Source organism: Crocodylus siamensis, chromosome 4, assembly GCF_052110815.1.
Source record: "Crocodylus siamensis isolate JL-2025a chromosome 4, ASM5211081v1, whole genome shotgun sequence".
Lineage (NCBI taxonomy): Eukaryota > Metazoa > Chordata > Crocodylia > Crocodylidae > Crocodylus > Crocodylus siamensis.
In genome coordinates this window covers 190,705,265-190,727,048 of record NC_143398.1, presented here as the reverse complement: position 1 = coordinate 190,727,048, position 21,784 = coordinate 190,705,265, and the positions used below count along the sequence as shown (strand labels likewise).

Below are 21,784 nucleotides of genomic sequence, written 5' to 3'. Positions count from 1 at the left end.
GAAAATAATATAGACTTGTTAAGGGTAGGGAAATGTATTTTCTTTTTTGTTTTGTGGTAAATTATTTAGGAAAATAAACTAGATATTATTTAACATTTTTTAGAATTCATATGATTTTATTCCATTGCTCTTTCAATATAATGTTTCCTCTTTTGTTCAGGGTGGATGATCTTTGTGCTTGTAAAACATCATTGAGATCTGTTACAGAGCAGACCTGGAAAGAATAATGTTGTCAGGCCCAAGATTTCTATTTTCCTTCGCCTTGTCCCCCCACACCTGTATTTTCTAGTTGGTATGTAAAGATTTGAGTAATACTAAGTTTTCTTTTTGGAGGGAGAGAAGAATTGTAGCCAAATAATTAAGCATTTTGCTTCCTTGATCAGTAGCATGAGTCATCAGTCAGTTTTTAAACAACTGTGTGGGCCGGGGAGAGAGAGATCAGTACTTTGTCCATTTCTTAATGAGTGGATGTTCAAGACCAGATCTCTACCAAAAAAATTTCCTGTACAGGAAAGTTGGTTAGATGTAATTATTTATTTATTTTTAATGCCTATTTATACCTGCAGAAGCCTTTGTATTGATTCATTTGTGCTGGCAAAGCTGTGCTTTTGCTGTTGTATGCGATGTCTATACTAGAAGTATTTATCAGCATTGTGATTTTGGCAAATTTATTTTAACTGTAGATAGGGCTTCAGTAACACTCCAATGATACTAACTGGTAATCCATCAGAGGGCTTAAGATGCAATCCAGAGATTGATTTAGGATCTTGGGTTTTCTTCTTGGAGTAAGGGTTGCTGGAAACAGTGTAGGGAAGGCTTGCATGTTTGATGTCTTTGCTATAGCAGTTCTGTGCAGAAGAAGATTGACCATTCAGAACATAGAAAGCTGGTATCTTTCCTATGCTAAGCTCCTTCCAAGAAAAAGATGAGGTTTTTTTTGTAATTTTGTAACAAAACAAGTTTCCAAAACATTTATACTCCCCACATACATAATCCATTCATAATGTATTTTATGACACACATTCTGAGGTATTCAATTCAGAAATTGATATTTGGGATTTGAAATACAGGCATGCTTTAATATAACTAAGATATTTTCAGGATTTTGCAATTTTGCTTGAACTTGTAGGATGAAATTCTCCCATTGAATTTAGGGCTTTGTTGAAGCCTAACTTAGAGCATGTTTTTATTTAGCTCGTAATGAGCATAACTGCAAGTTATAAGGGGGATGCTACTTGTTACACTTAGTTCATGTTAATCTCACTTAAAATGCTGGTGTCTAAGCCTTCAAGCAGGAACCCATAATCCACTGATTGTTGGTTCTAGGCCCCGGACTGCACAGGAGTCTTCAACTGGCTCCTGTGCAGTCCCAGGGCTGAAACTTGAGAACCAGCTGGGTTTTTTGGGGTCTCAGCCCTGAAATCTCGTAGGAGCTGGTTCAAGACTCCAGTGGGGTACTAAGATTTATATTTAGGTCAGTTTTACCATGTGACTGCTAAAGTTGCATTAGTGCTTACTATGATCTAAATATAACGTGCTAAGTGTAACGTGTAACAAAGCCAAAAGTTTTTTCTGAGCAGTCACAGGGTAAGGCTTACTACAGTCTCAGCCCCGTGGACAAGGCTGGAGTTGGTTATGTAGTCGACAGTCAGCTGTTTGTTGATCCAAGCCTGTCCCATCAAATGAACTGCCGGTATTATTTCCGGGCAGCAATCCCATGATAGCATAGCACATATTACTTAACGTTATTTGGAAATGCTTCTTGCCTGAAAAGTCCTAATTTTACTACACTGTAATAGCATTTAGCACCCATTTTCCTGCTTAAATGTATGGATGCTTGTAGTTAACATGCCACAACCATAATGTGTGATAAGGCCCTTAAGTGGAGAGGTTAGTATACTAGCCAGAGCAGTAGTAAACCTGTGCTTCTCATTGACCCAAGTTTGTTTACCTTGCAGTTGAAGGACAATTAAAATAATTTTGTAACTGAAAAATTTTACAGGGTAAATCTGAATTTGAATTTACTCATATACTAGTAAATGTGCCACATAATGTGTTCTGCACACTGTTCTGCTGTTTTAGGGGTTGAGCTATTTTAGTCACTTATTTGGGCCAGTATGGTACATTTTAAACTGCTTCTATCTTTTAAAAAAAACTAATTATGTTGCAAGTTAACAGTCTACACTTCCTGCCTTATGCTGAGATTTTTTTTCTTTTCTTTTCTTTTTTTTTAAATAAGTTGACTAAAATTGGAGATGTTCCATATCACATGCCAACAGTTTCAGGTTGGTTGATTTCCTTGTTCTAAAGGTGATGACATTGTAGAATTTCCATCTTCATCTTTCAAGCACTGGCAAGAGTATTGCTGTATTGTGGAGAGTTATCGGAGCTACTTGGGTATCAGAAGTATGTTGTCATGGGACTTTGCTAATTTACTTGATTCTCATTAACAGCTAGCTTTGATCTCTATGGACAGCACTGAATTATACTGTGTGCACATCCTCAGGAAACTTGCTCACCAGTTTCTCTCATGAAGGATGCACGTTACAACCTAAAGCAAGATTCAGTTGTGTGTGTTGCTTTCAAACAATCATTTTTGTAATAGTTTTTGTGGGTTTTTTTCAACTTGCCAAAGGAATGCCTGGAGATCCAAAATTAGCTATTTTTGACTTGTCCTCGGGGAGATGGAGAAGTTAGGAAATGGTGTTTTCTGTATATCCTACAGCACAGCTCATTTCTTATAGGGCTTATCTCTACTGCATCAACAGGTGATCTCAAGGAGAATGCAGTTAAATACTGAGAGTCAACTGGCAGTTCTCCAAAGACAGAAGTTTGCCAGTGGGGCTGTTCTCTGTTTATACCTAGTGTCTGTTCTCAGGTGTGCTGGCAGAACAAGAGTTTCAGATTGGGAGCTAGTGATGAGCCTGAAGCAGCACCTTTGCTGAATTTGCAGCTCTGGAGTGTTTCAGCAAATTTGGGTAGGCGGGACTTAGGATATTCTGCGGTGGCAGTATAAATACGCCCTCAGTGTTTTTCTCTTCCTTTTTATTGACCTTGATTTGTGGAGTTGTTAGCAACATCTTCCCTGGCCTGTTCTGTTCTGAGCATATACCTAGCATTTGTTACTGAACTTAGAACAGTTTTATCTCTTGTAAATCTGATGTTCTGCTGTCTAAATCCAGCTGGTACATTCCTAAGAAAATATCCACTTCACGTGTGCTTACCCTTTTAACCCTGATGTTACACGTTTTTATTCTTTGTGTCTGAATGGTATAAAAACATTTGTGACTGCAGGTACATTGAATTACTTGGACAGGAAATATTAATGTAGAATAGGTCTTTTTCACAGAACTATTAACTTTGTTTTTCTAAAATGGGTAGATTTATTATGCACACTTATAAAAATTATTACTTTCCAAGTTTGCAAGGCAAATTATACTCTAAAATAATTACTACTCTAAAATAATTACTACAAACTACTGGCAACTGAAAACTTTTTCAGCTGCATGTACTGGCATAGGACCTTCCTGTAATGCATACCCTGAATTTCCACCAATTTCAGTAAAATTGTGGGTATGTCATTTATCAGAATTGAGTTCATACTTCCTATGTTTTTTCAGACGAATTAGTAACCAATAGGCTATGCAAGCTTAAAAAGAACAAACATATCTTGGAAGAATTGTGAAGAAAAGGAAGGAGAATGAAAAGTAATCCTGACTCAAGCACTCCAGGTGCTCAGTATTCAGTCTTGCCAATATCTTTCTCATGATTGTATAAATTACAGGAGCTCCTATAGGTGGAGAAACTCCATTTGTAGGTTCATGATTGAAGCTGGGTAGGGTAAGTATCCAAGGGACTTCTTATTCCTGGTGTTTGGAGGTTGTCAGTATTCTAAACCCTTGAGTTGTCTCCCTGCATTTCCTGAACTCTGTGTGTACACAAACCAAAGTGCTTGGAGTTGACTATAACATGGGTGGTGGTGGTGGGTAGTAATAATAATAAAACCCAGAGTTTGAGAGTTTGTTATAAAACATAGGGTGATCCTAACCCTACCTATTTTTGGGTTTAGCATTTTTTGGGTGACTTCCCTTTCTTTTATTATCCCCAGCCAGGGTAGATTGATTTAAATCAAGGTGATTTAAATCACTAAGAGAGAACCCTGATTTAAATAATTGATTTAAATCAAGTTTCCCACTGATACTTCTTCGCATATTTCTTAAACAATGGCTCAAATCTGATCACTAAAACATGTTAATTTACAACTCAATACAGCATTTTACATCATCTGACCTTAAACTCTAACAGGCAAGTCATCACAACATTAAACATATGTTGTCCTTACAACTTCTACAACTAGATCTCATCTTCCCCACTCCCACTGTCATTTTTATTCATAGACTGAAACAGAAATACAAGTTTTCCTGCTTTTTCAACTCCCAGTCAATTTCTTAGCTTTGAGTGAATAATATCAAATGATTAAAGTAGTTTCTCTGTGCCTGCAGAGGAAGATACTGCTCTGAAAAGTTGGCTTAGCACCTGAAGAAACTCCGTTTCAGGGTGCCTGGCTAATGATTTCCACCAGTTCAGGCGACAGACTGTTCAAAATATCATCAGTAAACATGAACTGTTTAACTGGTTCTCCTCCAGCCCTGAAAAGTATTATGACTGGCATAACTGAGGAGTGATTTTGAGATGCCCATGCCATGGTAGCATCATCTTCTTCAGAAGTTAGGCATTTACCTTTTATATCTGGGGTTGAGAATGTTGGCAAGAAAATGAGGTGGAGTTAGTGCTTGATCCATTCACTTCTTTATTGCCTGCAGTTTAACTTTTTGGTTAAGTATTTCTTTCTTCAATGTCTCTTGAAGTGCCTTCCAAATTTCGACAGCATCAGCAATGCAGCAACAATCTCTCTGGAGTTTGTTTAAGGGTATGGATATATAGGCTTCAGTATATGGAGCATATCCTCTACATTCCTCTTTAATCCAATCTTAGATGCTTTAGATGAAGTACTTCCATCTATTTTATCATGGTTTACTTCACAAATTTTTATAAGAATAGGCCGGGTCTTAATAAATTGTTCAAAACAGTCAGCCACAGAGTTCCATCGAGCATCTTGAGGGAGAATTAGTTTGGATCCTCCAGCTCTCTTCAGTGAAGCTGAAGCAAAATGATTTTTACAGAAGTATTTTCCTACTTCAACAACATTTTCTCTTTTTCCTGGAGAAGTACTTAAGTCTTTGGCTAAAAGATACATTAAATGGGTACTGCAGCCACGTGTTATTAAGGAGTATCCTTCTGTTTCTTCATCTAAGTATCTTCTCATCTATGCCATGTTTGCAGCATTGTCTATGACAAAACCGCATGTGACAGTGGAATTTTTGTTCACAGTTTATTACAGCTTTCACTGCCACTTCTTTTAAATATTCTGCTGTGTGGGCAGATGTACATTTCCTGATGTATCTATTATTTCTGAAAGATATGCAACCCCATCTTGTGTTGTCACACAGGCACATATTACTGGATTGTTGTGTACATTGCTGTACCCAGCAAGGCTTAAACTGGCAAATTTCCTCTCGGTATTTCTTGCACACTGTTCAGGTTCCTTCTCGTACATTGCATCTAGCAACCTTCTGCCAATGTCTTTTCTGCCAGGTGGAATGCAGCCTGGTCGTAAGGACTCAGCCATGTCACTGAAGTGTTTCATAGTTTCTAGGTTCGGAAGGGACCTGAGCAGATCATCAAGTCCGACCCCCTGCCATGGCAGGAAAGAGTACTGGGGTCAAACGACCCCAGCAAGATGATTGTCTAGCCTTGTCTTAAAGACCCCCAGGGTAGGAGCCAGCACCACTTCGCTTGGAAGTTGGTTCCAGATCCTAGCCCTGACAGTGAAGTAGCACCTCCTGATGTCTAATCTGAATCTACCCTCTGCCAGCTTGTGACCGTTATTTCTAGTCATTCTTGGTAGTGCTTGGGGAAACAGGGACTCCCCCAATGCCTGCTGGTCCCCTCTGACTAGTTTGTAACAGGCCACTAGATCCCCCCTCAGCCTTCTCTTGTGGAGGCTGAACAGGTTCAGGTCCTGTAGCCTCTCCTCATAGGGCCTGCCCTCCTGTGAGTGGCCCTCCTTTGGACCCTCTCCATGTTGTCCACATCCCTCTTGACGTGCGGTGCCCAGAACTGGACGCAGTACTCCAGCTGCGGTCTGACCAGTGCCGTATAGAGAGGGAGTGTCACCTCCTTGGACCTGCTTGAGATGCATCTGTGGATGCATGACAAGGTATAGTTGGCCTTCATGACTGCGTCCCCATGCTGCCAGCCCATGTTCTTCTTGGCATCAGTGATGACTCCAAGATCCTTTTCTGCCTCTGTACTGACAAGAAGGGAGTTCCCCAACCTGTAGGTATGGTGCTGGTTGTTCCTCCCCAGGTGCATCACTTTGTACTTGTCGGTGTTGAATCCCATCCTATTCTGCTCCGCCCACCCCTGTAACCTGTCTAGGTCCGATTGCAGCCTATTCCTCCCTTCTAGCATGCCCACATCTTAGTATCATCAGCAAATTTGAACAGGGTGCTATTTATCCCCTTATCCAAGTCACTGATGAAGATGTTGAACAGTGCGGGCCCGAGGACTGAGCCCCGTGGAACCCCACTGCCCACATCCCTCCAGGTTAAAAATGACCCATCCGCTACCACTCTCTGGGTGTGGCCCTCCAGCCAGTTGGCGACCCATTTGACTGTGTGGGTGTCTACACTGCAGTCCCCCAGTTTCTTAATAAGAATGGGGTGAGAGACAGTGTCGAAGGCCTTCCGAAAGTCCAGGAAGACTATGTCTACTGCTACCCCTGCAGTAGCTAATCTAATGATTTGGTGATCTGGTCATAGAAGGCCACCAGGTTGGTCTGACAGGACCTACCACTAATGAACCTATGTTTATTGCTCCTAATCATAATCTCCCCTGCTGGCCCCTCGTGGATATGTTTATTGTTAACAATGTGAAAAGGAGAATTTGTGGCATAAATGAACCGAACTGAGCAATCTTTTCATATATGGTGTCTTGTTGGTACTTGCTGGTCCTTACTACAAGCCCATCCATGGTGGCCGTTTTACTGGATGATTGAAATCTTTTGCTTGCTACTGATACCTTGTTGGCTGAAGTATGTTTAGTTGCAGCACTGCTGCTAAAAGTACCAATGGATGACTCTGAAGTTTTTGCAGATAGAGAGTCACAGTCTCTTATGCTTAAATGGGATCCTGAACCAAAAATGATTTTTGAATAGTCATTCATCTCAGTTCCTCTCATTTTATTATTCAGTTAATAATTTACATTTTTTTCAGCAAGGATGCAGATCCAATTCCAAATGACCAAAAACGCTAAGACTGACTGCACTTAGAGAGCCATTCAATTTTGGAGTAAGCCCCATTGAACTCACTGGCATTTCTGTTTTTTGAGAAAACAAGTATAGGATGGGGTTACCTTGGGAAAGCTGAGTTTTGCTGAAGTAAAATAGGGAATAAACTTATGGCATCACCATTATGGTGTGTGCCCATGATGTTCCAAAATAAGGGGCACGTGTTATGTAATATAAAGTAAGAAAATGACACCCAGTGACAACTGGTGACTCTAGATTTCTCTTACTGCACCTTTGTGTACCGTAAACTTGGGTGATAGATTCTAAACCTAGTTAATTAATTAAACAAGCCATAAGGATTAGTTAAGCTAAACTTTTTTTTCTAGTGACATCCAACATAACAAACAGCTTAGGAATTTACTTGTTAAATCTCACTTATACTAAAAGGCATAGAGAGAGTCTTGAAGACTGATGCATTGCAAAGTGAATCATTTAATATACTAACCAGTTGATCCACATTGTTCTTTAGACATATGCACATCTTCATCCACATCATTTTCTCCCAATAAGCAGTTTTCATTATGATGTTTCATTTGTGCAACTACGCCCTGTATCTCCTTCTTGTACTGCTTGCACTTGACACGTTTTCCTTTTTTACCCAGGGAAGGAATTTCTTCAAAATATTCCCACATATAGTCTCTCTTGTGCTCAGAAGCCATGGCAGTTTTTCTGTGGCAAGTGTGAGGGAATATAGGAAAATGTAATGTCTTTCCTTTTTCTTTCCAGTCCACTCCACTGTTCCTTTCTACTCTGCCTTCGTCTTTTCCTAGATTGTCTGTCTGTCTTTAAGGCAGTCTTAACTAACTCCCGTGCCTTGCTTGGCCCAGCTCCACCACCACATAAGAACAGAACAACAACAATCCTATCCAGCCTGTGTCTTTGTATATGTGTCTATAGTCTGCTGAGAAACAAACTGAAAGCCCAGAACTTTCAAGAAGCAAGAGCTGGTAGTTAGGCTGGACAGACAAACTAGAGTCATTTTCAAGAGATGAAAAACTGAAATGAATGCCCATGTTTGGTTGGTAGGTAACTCAAGGTGTATGAGTGTGACAGAGCCATTAATTAATTTTAATGAGACTGTAAGTGTAGGTTTAGCATGTTTGTGATGAGATTTAGTTGTAACTGTTATTTTTTAAATGAGAGAGAAATTTCAGTGTTTTATTTATTTAAAAGAAGTCAAATCATTTTAAATTTTAAAAAAATCTGATTTTTTTTTTTTTTTTAAATTTTTTTTATCCACCCTGTCCCTAGCCCTTTATAATCTGTCAGTGTTCTTGCCTTTTGTAGTCAGGCTTATCTTTTCTTGTCCAGCATCTGGAGACCATGGTGGGTATAGTCTTCCTCATGGTCTTTACTTTTTACAATACCTTGCCTGAGCTCCCTGATTAGGACGTAGCCAAATCAGTCCTGAGGTACTATTTATACTTTTTATGGGCAAATTACTTGATGAAGCAGGGGGCTGCTGTTTTCTGCTGAATTATACATCATGGGGTCTATTCTTATGCTGGTTTAAAAATAATATCCTGATCTGATGGGAGGTTCAGAGATGTTCATGAGGCATAGCTATGTCTCCTCCGTTTTGCTTGATTGTCGGCTTTTGTGCAGCAGTATGGGAATGTTCGGTACAGAGTCTGGCATTGCCTAAGTGCATTGGATACCTGTTAGAATGTTGGAATGAACAGATTCTTTTATGGAGGGAGAAACAGCTGAATCAACTGTAGACAGGAGGGAACCTTTAAGAATGAAAATGATTCTTCCTGTGAATAGGTGTTACGACTTTGCAAGGAAAGTAAGCGAGGACTATTAATGGGAACAGGAGATAATGGTGCCTGCATTAGTTTTACAGTCTGTTATTTTTGCAGGACCTAATACAATCTTTTAATGCACATATCGTACTTGGGCATTCCCCACTGGCCTTGTGCTTCCTCAGAACTTCAGCTCATATATATCTCACTTAACATCCCTGAAGTTAAAAACAGTGAAGGTTTCAGATTCCTCTAGAGCAGGGACAGGCAAAACACTGCCTGCAGCTGAAATGCACCCTGTTAGGCCATTCTCTCCAGCCTGCAGTGCCCCTACAAAATTTAGAAAATGAATTATTATCTACTCCTGGCTGCCTGTCAAAGATGAAAAGGCACTAACGGCAGCAGGACCCAGGGGAAGCCAATGGCAGGACTCAGCAGCTGCAGCAGCAAGGCCTGCCCAGCCCCGCCCCACTCCTCTGCCCACCTACCAGCTACTTCCACATGATGTGGTTCCTGGCTGCATTTCCGGGACCGCAGGACTCGGCAGGAGCCAGTCTGGCCCAGCCCCCACAATTCTCAGCTGGCTCTGTACAGTGCTGGATGGTCTGGGCTGGCTTCTGCTGCATCTTGGCCATGCAGCTGGGAACTGAATGGTACCGGAGCAACCAGTGGGGGGGAGGTGGGGTAGGAAACAGGGAAGTGGCAGGGGCTGTGGGCAATGAGGAAGAGGTGTGTGTGTGTGTGTGTGTGTGTGTGTGTGTGTGTGTGTGTGTGTGTGTGTGTGTGTGTGTGTGTGTGTGTGTGTGTGTGTGTGTGTGTTCATAGTATGAGTCCCACGCCCTCCCTTGCACTGCCATACATGCACAGCCCACACCCCCTCACACCCCAGTCATCTTCTCCTTCCACACATGCCGCAACCCTCCCCAGTCACCCTCCCCCCATACCCATGCACACTCCCACACAACTCCCCATAAAACCATACCCCCCCACAACCCCACCACAATATACAAGAGTAAGACTTCATTGTAAGCTATTGTACAATCACCTCTGGTATACTATACAACCGCATGTAAATCAGGACAAAAATATTTTTTGAAATCAAATTGATGAATGTTGTAGTAGATGTCTGATTTTTAGGATATCATTTGGTATTTTTCTGGTTCTGAGATGGCAAACCCCCTTGCTGGAAGGTATACTTCTGGGGGCAAGGGGAGGGACTTCTGGTGACAAAGGTCAGGCGTGGGGGGGGGGGGGGGGCAGGACTTCCAGTCCCAAGATGGTGACCAGGGGGTGAGGCACTTGTCAAGGAGTGGGGCTACCCATGCAGCCCTCAACAGCTTGCCAAAACTTGGTAAGCGTCACTCTAGCCGAAATAATTGCCTGTTCCTGTTCTAGAGTGACCAGGAGCCTGCCAGAAGAATGCCAAGTCCTTTGCAACATACTCTTATGTTTTAGTTTCCATTATGTAAATTTTCACTGTGTGCAAATACCTCAAAAATAAGCAAACTGACACAGTGTTTGAATATATGAGTTTGAATATCTGGTAATATATTTTGCCAGATTTCTAAAGGTTTTTGGGTTGAACCTCACCAGTGTAAATACCTTCCTGTTCTGCTTCCAAATGTATCTCCTTATGCTGTGTATGGGTTATAGTAGGGGTGAAGTGTTGTTGCATTGATGGTCCAGGAAATATATGAGTGGGATGGGGTATCTGTGATCTTGTTCCTTGTTGAACCAGCAATGTGAAGGAAGATGTTTTATATTTGAAAGTATGTGCATCATAAAAGTATCCTTCTTCAGGTGTCCCCTAGATTCACAGATCTCTTGAAGAAACCTTTATGTTTGAAAACTTAATTCAACAATTTTTCCAACTACACAGTCCAGTAAAAGATACATCACAAACATCCTTGCCTCTAATAACTACTCCTCTGTTTTCTTGTATTTTGACCCCTCTCTTTACTTTGTCTCCTTTGTTGCTCTCAATTTTTTTTTTTAATTTTTTAATTTTTTTCCCGAATCCAGCTACCACATCAAACGGTATGGCTACCGTAGGCCCTCACACCTTGCTTGGAATCTCCTCAAACTTATTAGAGCAGTGGCTTTCAACCTGTGGTCTGTGGTCCCCTGGGGGTCTGCAGACTATATCTGAGGGGTCTGGGAAACATTAATCAAAAGTATGTGAATACCCTCACTTAAAGGAGTCCACACCTTCACTCAGAATTTCCGAAGGGGTTTGCATCTTCATTTAAAATTTTTTAGGGGTCTGCAAATGTAAAAACCTTGAAAAGTGGTGTACTAGAGGGTCTGATTCTAGGAGAGGCACTCTTGGCCTGGTGGCAACTTGGCGCAGAGTTGTTTTTCAAGAGCTACCAACTGTTCTCTAATCTCCAGTTTTAAGCATTGTTATATCCAAACTTCTGCTGTTTAGAATAGAGAGTGAGGGAGTGCTCATCTTGTCTTCTTTCCTGATATTTTCTGCAGCTCTCATGCAGTTCATGGTATGAGATGGTTAGAACTGGGGCTTTGAGCAAGGGGCAACCATTGGAACTTAGGCACCCCTAAACAGGGTTACAGGTGGCCACAGGCAACGAGAAATGCAGTGTGCCTCTACAACTGTGAAACTTAAGCAAAAGTCTAAAACCATTAAAGCACAAAACTGTAAAATGCGACTACTATAACCATATATTTAAGATTTCCCCACCTCTGTCATGGACTAGAAGACTTTCTAATAAAGAATTATTCTTGTAGGCACAAAACGTCAAAGTTGTCTGATTGTCTAGCCGGACACTCCCATGCAATACCATTCAGTACTTGCAGGCAAGGCCTGGAGTATTGTCCCTGCTACGTTTCTCTGACAAATTAGACTTCTCACATATTTACTAATACAATCATTTTCTTGTGTTCCGTAGGTGTGTACAAAGCAATATTGTGTTGCTTACTCAAGCATTCAGGCGAAAGTTCGTCATACCAGATTTTATGTCATTTACTTCACATATTGATGAATTGTATGAAAGTGCTAAGAAACAATCTGGAGGAAAGGTACTTTTATTTTCTTAAAGGGCAGATGTTCTTTGTTTTGTGGAGAGGTGGGAGGAGGTTCTCTCTCATAAAATTGCCAAGCCTCAGAAGAGCCACAGGTTTAAGTAGAAGCAGATTTTTTTTTTCCTTCATGTATTTTTAAAAACAATGTTTTGGAAGTGGAAACAGACTGAACTATGTTGTAGAGTGATTTTTTTTTTGAGTTGTTGAGTTTTCTTCATTTCCATGCTTCAATTTAAATAAACCAGTATGCATTAAGTGTGCATTGTCCAATGTTTTGATATATTTTCACTGTTCAGAAAAACCTTGCTGAACTTTTAAAGTTTTTGGAAATTAACCAAACTCCTTTGTTCTTTTCCCTAATTGGAGTAGTTTCCTAATGTTAGCAAACTTGGCTTGCTTCTGAAGTCTTCTGAGCCAAATTATATCTGTAACTGTGTAAGCGTAATTGGATCGTTTATTTGGTGAGGTAATAGTGTGGGCGTGTGTGCTTGGCAGGTACAAAAAATAAGGGATTTTTTTGTATAATTTGGCTGATATGAGCTCATCTGCAAGAGACTTCTAATGCTTGGTTAACTTGTCAAGTAAGGATAGCCTGTGAGAAACGAAGGAATGTGAAGGGAATTTTAACACATTGTTGCCAAAACAATAATTCTGTTAAATCACTGTATCATTCTTGCTTTCATTAATTTTGTGTTATAAAAGATTCTTTGAAAACTTTGTGTGAAGTTAATTACATGCATAATTTGAAAATCCTGAACAGTTATAAATATTGGGACATTATTTTTTTCTGGAACAAGCTGAAATTTAAATTGTGATAAGAAATGCTTTCCAGTATATTTGTAGGAAGGTTTTGGATTGCTGGCAGAATAATTTAGTCATTCCATTCCATATGAACTTAATGAAAATAAGTACTATGGTAGAACTGACTTAGTTAATCATGTTGTTCAAAATGTTTCTCTTTCGTTTTATCTCATGTTATGGGTAGGTTGCTGACTATATTCCACAGCTGGCAAAGTTCAGCCCTGATTTATGGGGAGTGTCACTTTGTACAGTGGATGGACAAAGGTATGTTTTTAGCCATTTACAGTTTCACTTTTTGAATGACTCTAAGCTATAGTGACAGAGTCCCTCTCTAATTGTGATGATGTCTTATGAGTCAGTCAGTGAAGAAATGTTTTTGGTATTTCCTTGTCAATGGAAGCAGCTTTGTGTATGCTTGATAACACTGTTGTCCAGAGCTTTGCCATTTGATATTTGGCAACACAGGATCCCCGATAGTACTGTTCATTTGAGGTCTTCCTCAAAGGTGCACTTCCTGTGCCTGAAGAAGGGTGTTTGTATCCAAAAGCTTGCAAAGAAGAATGTTTCCAAGTATTTTAGTTGGTTTAATAAGAGAGATCAGATTTACCCAGAGAACCTTGTCTGCCTCAGTTCTGTCATATACCACTTATTGTGGTAAGCATTGAAATGAAAATACTACATAACCTTCCGTATTAGCACAGTGATGTACCAGTATAAGGTTTGAGCTTTAATTTCCTTGTTGAAAGGCCCTTTAAATGTAAACAAAAGATTACTCTTTCTTAGGCTGTCATTTTGCTTTGTTAAAAAAGTTACAGAATGTAATAACAAACGGCATTATAATATTAATAGTGTCAAAGTGATTCTGTGTACTTCTTTAGAGACTTTTTTTACACACATCTCTTGCAAATAATAGTAAGTAATATCTTAAAACTTAACTGACAGACAACTTGGCCATCTTGGAATTCAACATTTAAGTCAATTTATTCTGTTTTTGCTGATCTAATTGAATCCGTAGTCAGTTTTGCACTTTTCATTATGAATTTTATATTAAAACAAACTAAATCAGTATGTTTCCAAAGCATTGTATTTCATTATTTCACTAAAGAACAGAAGTTACACAGAGACACTTTTGAAATTTTAATTTTCAATACCTAATCTTTCAGTCCTGGTAGCTTGAAGTCATGTTGGGCTTCTTGAATTATCTCATTAAAAATACCTTTAACCCTTTGGGTTGTAAAGAAATACCTTGAGCAGGAATTCCTATTTGGAGAATGCGACACTGGTGCAGTCATCTCCAGACTTTTGACTAGTCAGTTGCTTCCTTTTTCTCACTTGCATGACCAGCCTTTGAGTTTTTATTATTGCCTTTACAAGGTTCAAAGCACAAGTTTTTGCTCTTTTTAAAAAAAACCTGATTTAATAATAATATGTATAGTACCAGCGCCCCTGTTAGTCTGATAAAGAAATTAGTGGAACATTTATAAGTGCAAGTTCTCAAGAAGGAAATCGACAATTCTAAATATTTTCATCTTTTTCTCTACCAGGCACTCTGTTGGAGATACTAAAGTTCCGTTTTGTCTTCAGTCCTGTGTAAAGCCTTTGAAATATGCTATTTCTGTTAATGACCTTGGCACAGAGTACGTACACAGATATGTTGGTAAAGAGCCTAGTGGATTAAGGTTCAACAAGCTATTCCTGAATGAAGATGGTAAGTATTTTTTAATGGAAACTCTCCTTTTGAATTCAGAATATTTTAAAGTGAGAAATCTCGTTTATATTTCTAACATTTATTTTCAGTTCTTAACATTTAATATAAAATGTTTGCCTAATTTTATTATTGGTTAGAAACTCTGAAAAAATTTTTCTGTGCAGTTTGCTCTCTTTTATCATTTACTTGATTTTGCCATATTGCCACAGTAGACAGATGCTTCATTCATTTTTAAAATGAAGGTTTTTTTCCTTAAGCTACCTATGTTTAATTTTAGAAATATTTGCACCAGACATTTTTGCAAAAAGTTGTCACAAAATTGTATTTATTCAGTGGATTAAATAGAGTGGGGAGGGTTTGGAACAGGCTCCCCCCAGAGATGGTACAGTCATCCACCCAGGTGATTGTCAAAAAACATCTTGATGCCCACCTTGCTGGGATCATTTGATCGCAGCAGTCTTTCTTGCCCATGTGCCAGGGGGTCTAGACCCGATGATCTGTAAAGTCTCTTCTGGCCGTGAACAACTATGAAACTGAAATTCTTGCCACAGGTCTGCAGTAAGTTCTGCAAAATAATATTTTTGTGATTAGAACTGTGCTTACCACCTTATATTCTACGATCTATTTATAAATTGCTTTCTCAGTTCAGGTTAGTTACAAGATAGTAAAGAGGATATTGAGACTGTCTTCCCACACATTTACCCATGCTGAAGAAGCCAAGTTGCTGATTCAAAACAAATGGTCAAAACAAAATTGTTTTCTACAAAATACAGGAATAATTTTTCTATACAATATGTAGACTTCTGCTTCTGCATCATACAGGGGTGCCGTGAATGAAAGTTTTGCTTATAAAACAGGAGACTACAGTCTAAAAGGAATGATTCATGTAGCTGTGGAAGAAATGCTGAATTTACTTCTTCAGCACAAATACTTCTAGTCACTGTTGCCCAGTAAGAGAGCTGACAGCATTTCTGTTGTCATGGTACTGTAATCAATATTTAATAGAATTTGGCTTGGAGATATAATGCTTTTATTGAGAAAAATACTTAATTTTTATCTCTTTCATACCAAAATTTAAAAAATATGTATGCTTGAAAGGCATATTCATTACAAATCATCTCCCTGAAACTAGCTTAAAAAATTTAAAATTAAATCTTGACAGTATATTTTTGCGTTCTATTACGTTAGTAATTTGGTGAAATAGGAGCATGTTTTTTTCCTCATTGAAAAATGGATGGTGAAATATGACCATGGTTTTTTTTTCGTCACTGAAAAATGGGAACAGTTTCCAGCCATATATGATCTGCTTCTTTTGTTTCTGCTTGAGTCCACAAATGTTAGATGCCAGAGGAACACTAAAGAGTAAGAATGGCTCTTGCCTTAAAAAGTTTCTTGTCTAAGAAGTTGGAGTATTACTAAAAAGCAGCTTTTTGTATATTTACATAGACTAAGTTAGTTTATAAGATGCCATCGTACCCTGTCTTCTGCCGTATATACCTTAGTTCAGTGGTCTTCAACCTTTTAAGAACTCGAGGCACCTCTTAGAACATGCCAGCTCCTAGTTTTACTCATTTTATGTACAGAAAAATAATATAGCAATTATTTTGTTGTGAAGAACACAGACCACAACAGGTCAGAATGGTTTTAACACCACAGATACCTACTTGAAATCTCTGGGTTTATGTCCTGAATCACGTCTGAACACCTAAGGGTGCTAACATTGCGTGGCACCCTTGAGGGTATCTCAAGGGACTGGAGGGCATTGCAGCACCTTGGCTGAGTATCACTGTGTTAGTTATACCAGGAGAGTAGGTTTTTGGTTTAATGTTTGGCTTTAATTTAACCCAAGATATGTGATCTTTGGTGCAGTAGATTATCCTGTACCCATTTGGATCTTTTGTAAGCAAAACAATCAGTTTTAAATGGAAGTCGTACATTGCTTTCTCTGTGAACATAGTAATGTACTTATGGGTGCTACACATGTTAATACATATATAACATGACATTATAGATGTATATATAAAATAAAAAGGGAGATTGTACTGACTTAAAGCTATATGAAAACTGATCATTAGCACTGCATTTACAGTTAAATAAGCATTTTTATTTATTTTTTAATTTAGTTTTATTGGGATTGGACTTCTTTTGTATTTTTGTGTCTGTATTTGTAGTGCCAAGAGAAACACAGAAAATATGAAACTTTTTCAAACATGCAAAAAATTATCAAAGATAACTTTTTTCTAGTAAAAAATATAATTATAAAAGTGTCTAGGCATTTACAGTGGCTCAGAGTTATGCTTTGTCTGTTTTAGGGAGCTGGGAGTTTCCTTTTCTTACTAGTAGAAATGTCTTGTTTTATAGCTCTGCATCATTATGGGATACCGCTTTTTAAAGTAGCTTTCAGAATTTAAGGAACTAATCCAAAATTGACTTCTGTCCGTCCTGAATCTTGTGCCTGTATACTTTTGGGTTTTCATAGGTTTAAAAAAATGTATGTATGGTATAACATGGTTAATTAAATGCTTCCTCTTCCAATATGTAGCTGATTTTATGATTCAGAAAATAATAAATATTGGCTCTAAATTTTAGAATTAAGATGCATCAATTGTGTTTATCAATTTAATTACTGTGCATGATGGTATCACTTAATGTGCTTGGTATAGATTCCATTTTTGTGATATGTTCTTTTATAGTAGTATTCAGATCTTGAGTCTGATGTGAGAAGACTTATAAGAAAAGATGTTGTAAAGAACACTTTTTTAATGTTAAAAAAGCTAACACAGGTCTGTATTCTCCAATTAACCACAATTAGCTGTGTGGTTTGGCTTTTATTATTGTACTACATACTATAAAAGGGGGGATTGGTATGTTTTTACAAGAGTTTTTTTGTTTGTATTGATAGAATATTTTTCATCAATTGATTTTTTTTTTTTTTTTTTTTTAAATTGCATAACAAAAGTGGGCATTATTCCTATTGTTTGTAAACAAACTGGCGCAGGGAAAATGAGACTTTTTTTTCTTAAAGTACTGTTACTAAATGCATATGTTGATGAGAATTTTGGTTTCCTTTTTGTTCTGCTGCTAAGTACATTCACATTGAAACAAAGACTTCAGTTCACTAAAGCACAGATATCTATCTGTTAATTATATCTATATTTATACTTGAATGAATATGTAGTAAGGACATAACAGAAAATTTTGTCTAGGATGAAAGTTAGGGCTAGGCCCTGACCTTTTGGGCTAGAGACAGAAGTTATACATAAATGGGTTTAAATGATCAGAAACTGGTTTAAATCTGTAACAGAACAGAAGTTCGGTGCACATAAATTAGTTTCAAAATGGCAGAAACTAGTTTAAGATAAACCTGGTTGAAGGTAGTATCATACTTACCTGATTTAGGTCAAACCAGTTTATGAAACTTGTGCCCCAGACCCCTTCCTGGTTCAAGTAAAATCAGTCCCCCAACATCCCAGGATGCTTTGCAGCCCTGTGCTGTGCTGTCTGCTCCAGAGAGCAGGGTTGGCCTTGCCCCTCTGCTCCCAAGGCAGAGCAGTGAGGGCTGACTGACAAGGGGGTGGGGGTGGGAAACCTGGCTGAGGCCCACAGCTGGGTCTGCCATTGGGGGGGGGGGGGGGGGGCGTGCAGCAGCCCATGCTGGACTTTTCCCTGCTGGAGTGAAGGGGATGGGGGGCGTGGGCCGGCAGGCTCAGGCCAAGGGGAGGAAGGGAAATCTCTCTCCCACCGGCATGGGACCCCAGCTGGGGTCTGCGTGGCAGGGGTGCAGCCCCTGACAGGCTATTCCACACTTCCTGCTGGAGTTGAGGAGAGGGTGGGGGGGAAGCCTGGGATGCACTGCCACCCCTCCCCCAGGCATACCCCAGGTGGGGTCTGGGGCCAGGGAGAAGGCTTAAGCCCTAGTGGCTACACCCCTCTCTCTGCTGGAGTGAGGGAGAAACCTTGGCTGAAGGCTGTCCTTTCTTCCCCTTTAGAGGGACGCGACGGTAGAAGCTTGGCAGGGGCTCCCCCCTAGACCTAGGCTGGAGTCTGGGGCCGGGGGTGGGGAGTTTAAACCCCCCCCACCTCAGTGCCCTGGGCTAGGGTGTGGCCACACCCCCCACTCTCTCCTTGAGCCGGGGGAGGGCAGATGCATGGCAGTTCCCCTTCAACACCGACTCTGGCTGGGGTCCAGGGCCAGGACGGGCATTTAAAACCCCTTCCCTGGCTTAATGTGCTGGCCCTGGACCGAGGTGTGATCATGCTCCTGCTCTCTGCTTGAGTGAGGAGTGTGGTGTGGGGGGACCAACAGCTTGAGAGGCACTGTTCTTCCCACCAGGAAAACCATGACCAGTTTAAACTCCTTCCCTAGCCCTGAATCACAGCTTGGGTGTTCCTGGGGTGGGTGGGGGGCAGTCCCTGGCAGGCTGGCAGGGCAGGAAGGGTCTGGCTCTTCTCCTGTTCTTCCCCCCCCCACATACCCCCAGGGTTGACCTGGTGCCTGGTGTGGTGCTGCAGCAGGCAGGGAGACTGACCCTTGCCCAGGAAGGGCCTGACCTATCTCCCTTTCCGCCTATCCAGCGTACAGCTGGATCTCCTGCCTGCCTGCACGCAGCCCCAAGAGACATGGGGCCTGCCTCAAGGGGGGATGGAAAGCCTCCTATAGGAATCAGTGGGGTTGACTTAGCATCCAAAATTTTTGCAACCTGTAGTTTTCCTACCCATTTTCAACTTGGGTCCGCTCTGCCCCTTCCTGGCCTTAAGTACTGCCCCCCTCCTCCTGCAGAAGGCAGCCAGGCAGGGAAACGTGGACAGCCCAACTAATGCCAGGGGGCTTAAGCATCCACAAACACCCCCTGCCCCGGGCTTATGTCTCCCTGGCTTCCACCCCACCTGTCCCTGGTGCCTTCTCCCCTTGCCAGCTCAGTGTACTAGCCCAGGGCTGAGGCCTGGCCTGACCCTCACTGCTGGAGCAGGGAGTGGGGAAAAGTCTTGGAGCTTCAGTCCCTTCTTTGGCAGTAGCTGACAGGCTGGGAGGTGTGCTCTAGCGCCCCCCCTCTCCCCATGCTTTTTGACTGTCTGTATTTAGTCTTAAGGTAAGTCTGTATTATAGCTGATGGTGTGGTTGCAGCACATGGCTCTGCCTTCAGTGCAAGTAGCAATGAAACTGGTAGCACCACCTGTTGGAGGACATGGACAATCCACACTTGGAATGGTTTCAAAAGGGGAAGGGGAAACTGCTGCTCTGGGGCTTGCAGCAGTTGTTACGCTGTAACAGTTATCTGTGTGTATCACATTACAAATGTTGCCAAACTGATCCAAATCTAGACCTTGGATAATGTTACATCTTTTATGGTTCCCAGCTTTTGCATGTATAAGAATTGTGAAGTGTGAAGCAGCTGTACCCCATCACCTTCTGCAGCGACTCTAGATGTATATTTGACCATGTCCTCATCTAGGCTAGGGTCTTGGCATGGCTGGTACAGCCCATATGGAAAGTCATCCTGCTCTGCAGCTTCATTTGCTGTTGGTTCGTAACTTAGACAGATGATGGCCATCTCTCTAGTGTATCTACTTGCCAAACTCGGAGATGAGGGTGATGAAGCAATTTCAGGGGTGTTGTCCATTACAGGGAGGGGAGTCTCAAGCATGTACAAGGCAGAAGCTGAGAACAACTCAAAGGACAGGATGCCTCCATGCTTTCATTTATGGGCTTGGCAGAGTGTGGAGTGGGAGCAGGTAGGCAGAGCCATATTTCTCACCCATGTTTCCAAGAGTGCCACAGTGCTGATATCACCTGTACTGCTTCTGAATTAAAGAGGTGTCTGTGATCCGTCCTTGGTAGGCGGAAAAGCTCCTTGCATTTGCTTTGGTTTCCTTTTAGCACCCGTACAAGGGCTTAGTATGCCCTACTTGACATCTCATTATAAACCTGACATATTTGACATGATGACTTAAAACACATATTGTATGCAATGGCAACTTTTTCTTTTATGCTTGGAGATAGCAAGCCAAATAGCTAGGGAGTCGACACAAATAGGACATCAAGTCAACCAAGGGGAGTGAGCAGAAAAAATTGGCAGAGAAAAATAACATAATTTGAGCTGAGGCGGCAAAAGATTAAACTTGCGTACGGAGTAACTTTATGGGAATTTGCTAAAGCACTTATTATGGATCTGCAGTAGTTGGGCAGAAGGCATAGAAGAGTGGCCCCTTTCCCATATTTACTCGAATACAAAACAAGTTTTTGTCCACCCAATCGCCCTGGGGAAAAAGTCCCTTGTCTTAAATACATTGTCTATCATTAAACTGCTAACAAAGCAGCATGTACTTGATAATGGAAGCCAATTTTGAAGTTGATTAAGGGTGCTTTCACAAGTTACTGACATACCTGGAATAACTTGCATGTAGTACCCACAGAATTAGTTCATACAGAACTGATGCATTTTATGGGTTTTTTTTTAAACTCTTGCAACTTTTAGTACAGGTACTGCATAAACACATTTTTAAGCAGCACTCTTGTACCTACTTACATATGGCGCAAACTTTGCACTTATGCATAGTTTGCATGAGACTCTGTTCTCCCTGAACACTAGAAATGAGGACCAAAATTGAAAACAGTAACATTGGAAGTAAACATGGCTATAGTAGCTTGCATATTGTACCCACACACTTAGTTTGTCCAGAATTGATGCATGTTACCTCTTTTTGAAACTGCTGCAAGTTTTAGCACAGGTACTCCATAAATACAGTTTTGAGCAGCATGTTGGCACCTACATATATATAGTATGACTTAAAAAAAAAATTCTCAAGGTCAAATCAGTTCCAAATTCAGATGGGCAAAGCCCAATAGTCAAGTTCCAAAATTTCACTGAGCAGAACTCAGTCATCAAGTCTACCACTGAGCAAGTATTCTCCTTCCCAGGCCCTTAGTGTAGAGCAGTGGTTTTCAACCCACAGCCTGTGGGCCTCATGCAGCCCAATCAGCACACTGCTGCAGCCCACGTGACAGGCTGTTTAAAAAAAAAAAAGATTGGCTCCCACAGTTTGTTACTCAGGGAGAAAAACATGGCAAATGGTGAG

General features: G+C 40.6%; 1 protein-coding gene across 3 annotated transcripts in view; it reads left to right on the top strand.

Annotated features, from left to right (window-relative positions):
• GLS (glutaminase) overlaps window positions 1–21,784 on the top strand; it is a 104,176-nt gene that overhangs the window by 12,568 nt on the left and 69,824 nt on the right. For 2 of the 3 annotated variants that reach the window (XM_090045226.1, XM_090045227.1), the window contains exons 4-6: window positions 12,066–12,195; window positions 13,184–13,263; window positions 14,544–14,707. In XM_090045226.1, the coding sequence (XP_089901352.1) occupies window positions 12,066–12,195; window positions 13,184–13,263; window positions 14,544–14,707 (374 nt within the window). Of the gene's footprint in view, window positions 1–160; window positions 293–12,065; window positions 12,196–13,183; window positions 13,264–14,543; window positions 14,708–21,784 lie in introns of those variants that run through there. The other variant, XM_090045228.1, reaches the window with a different exon arrangement.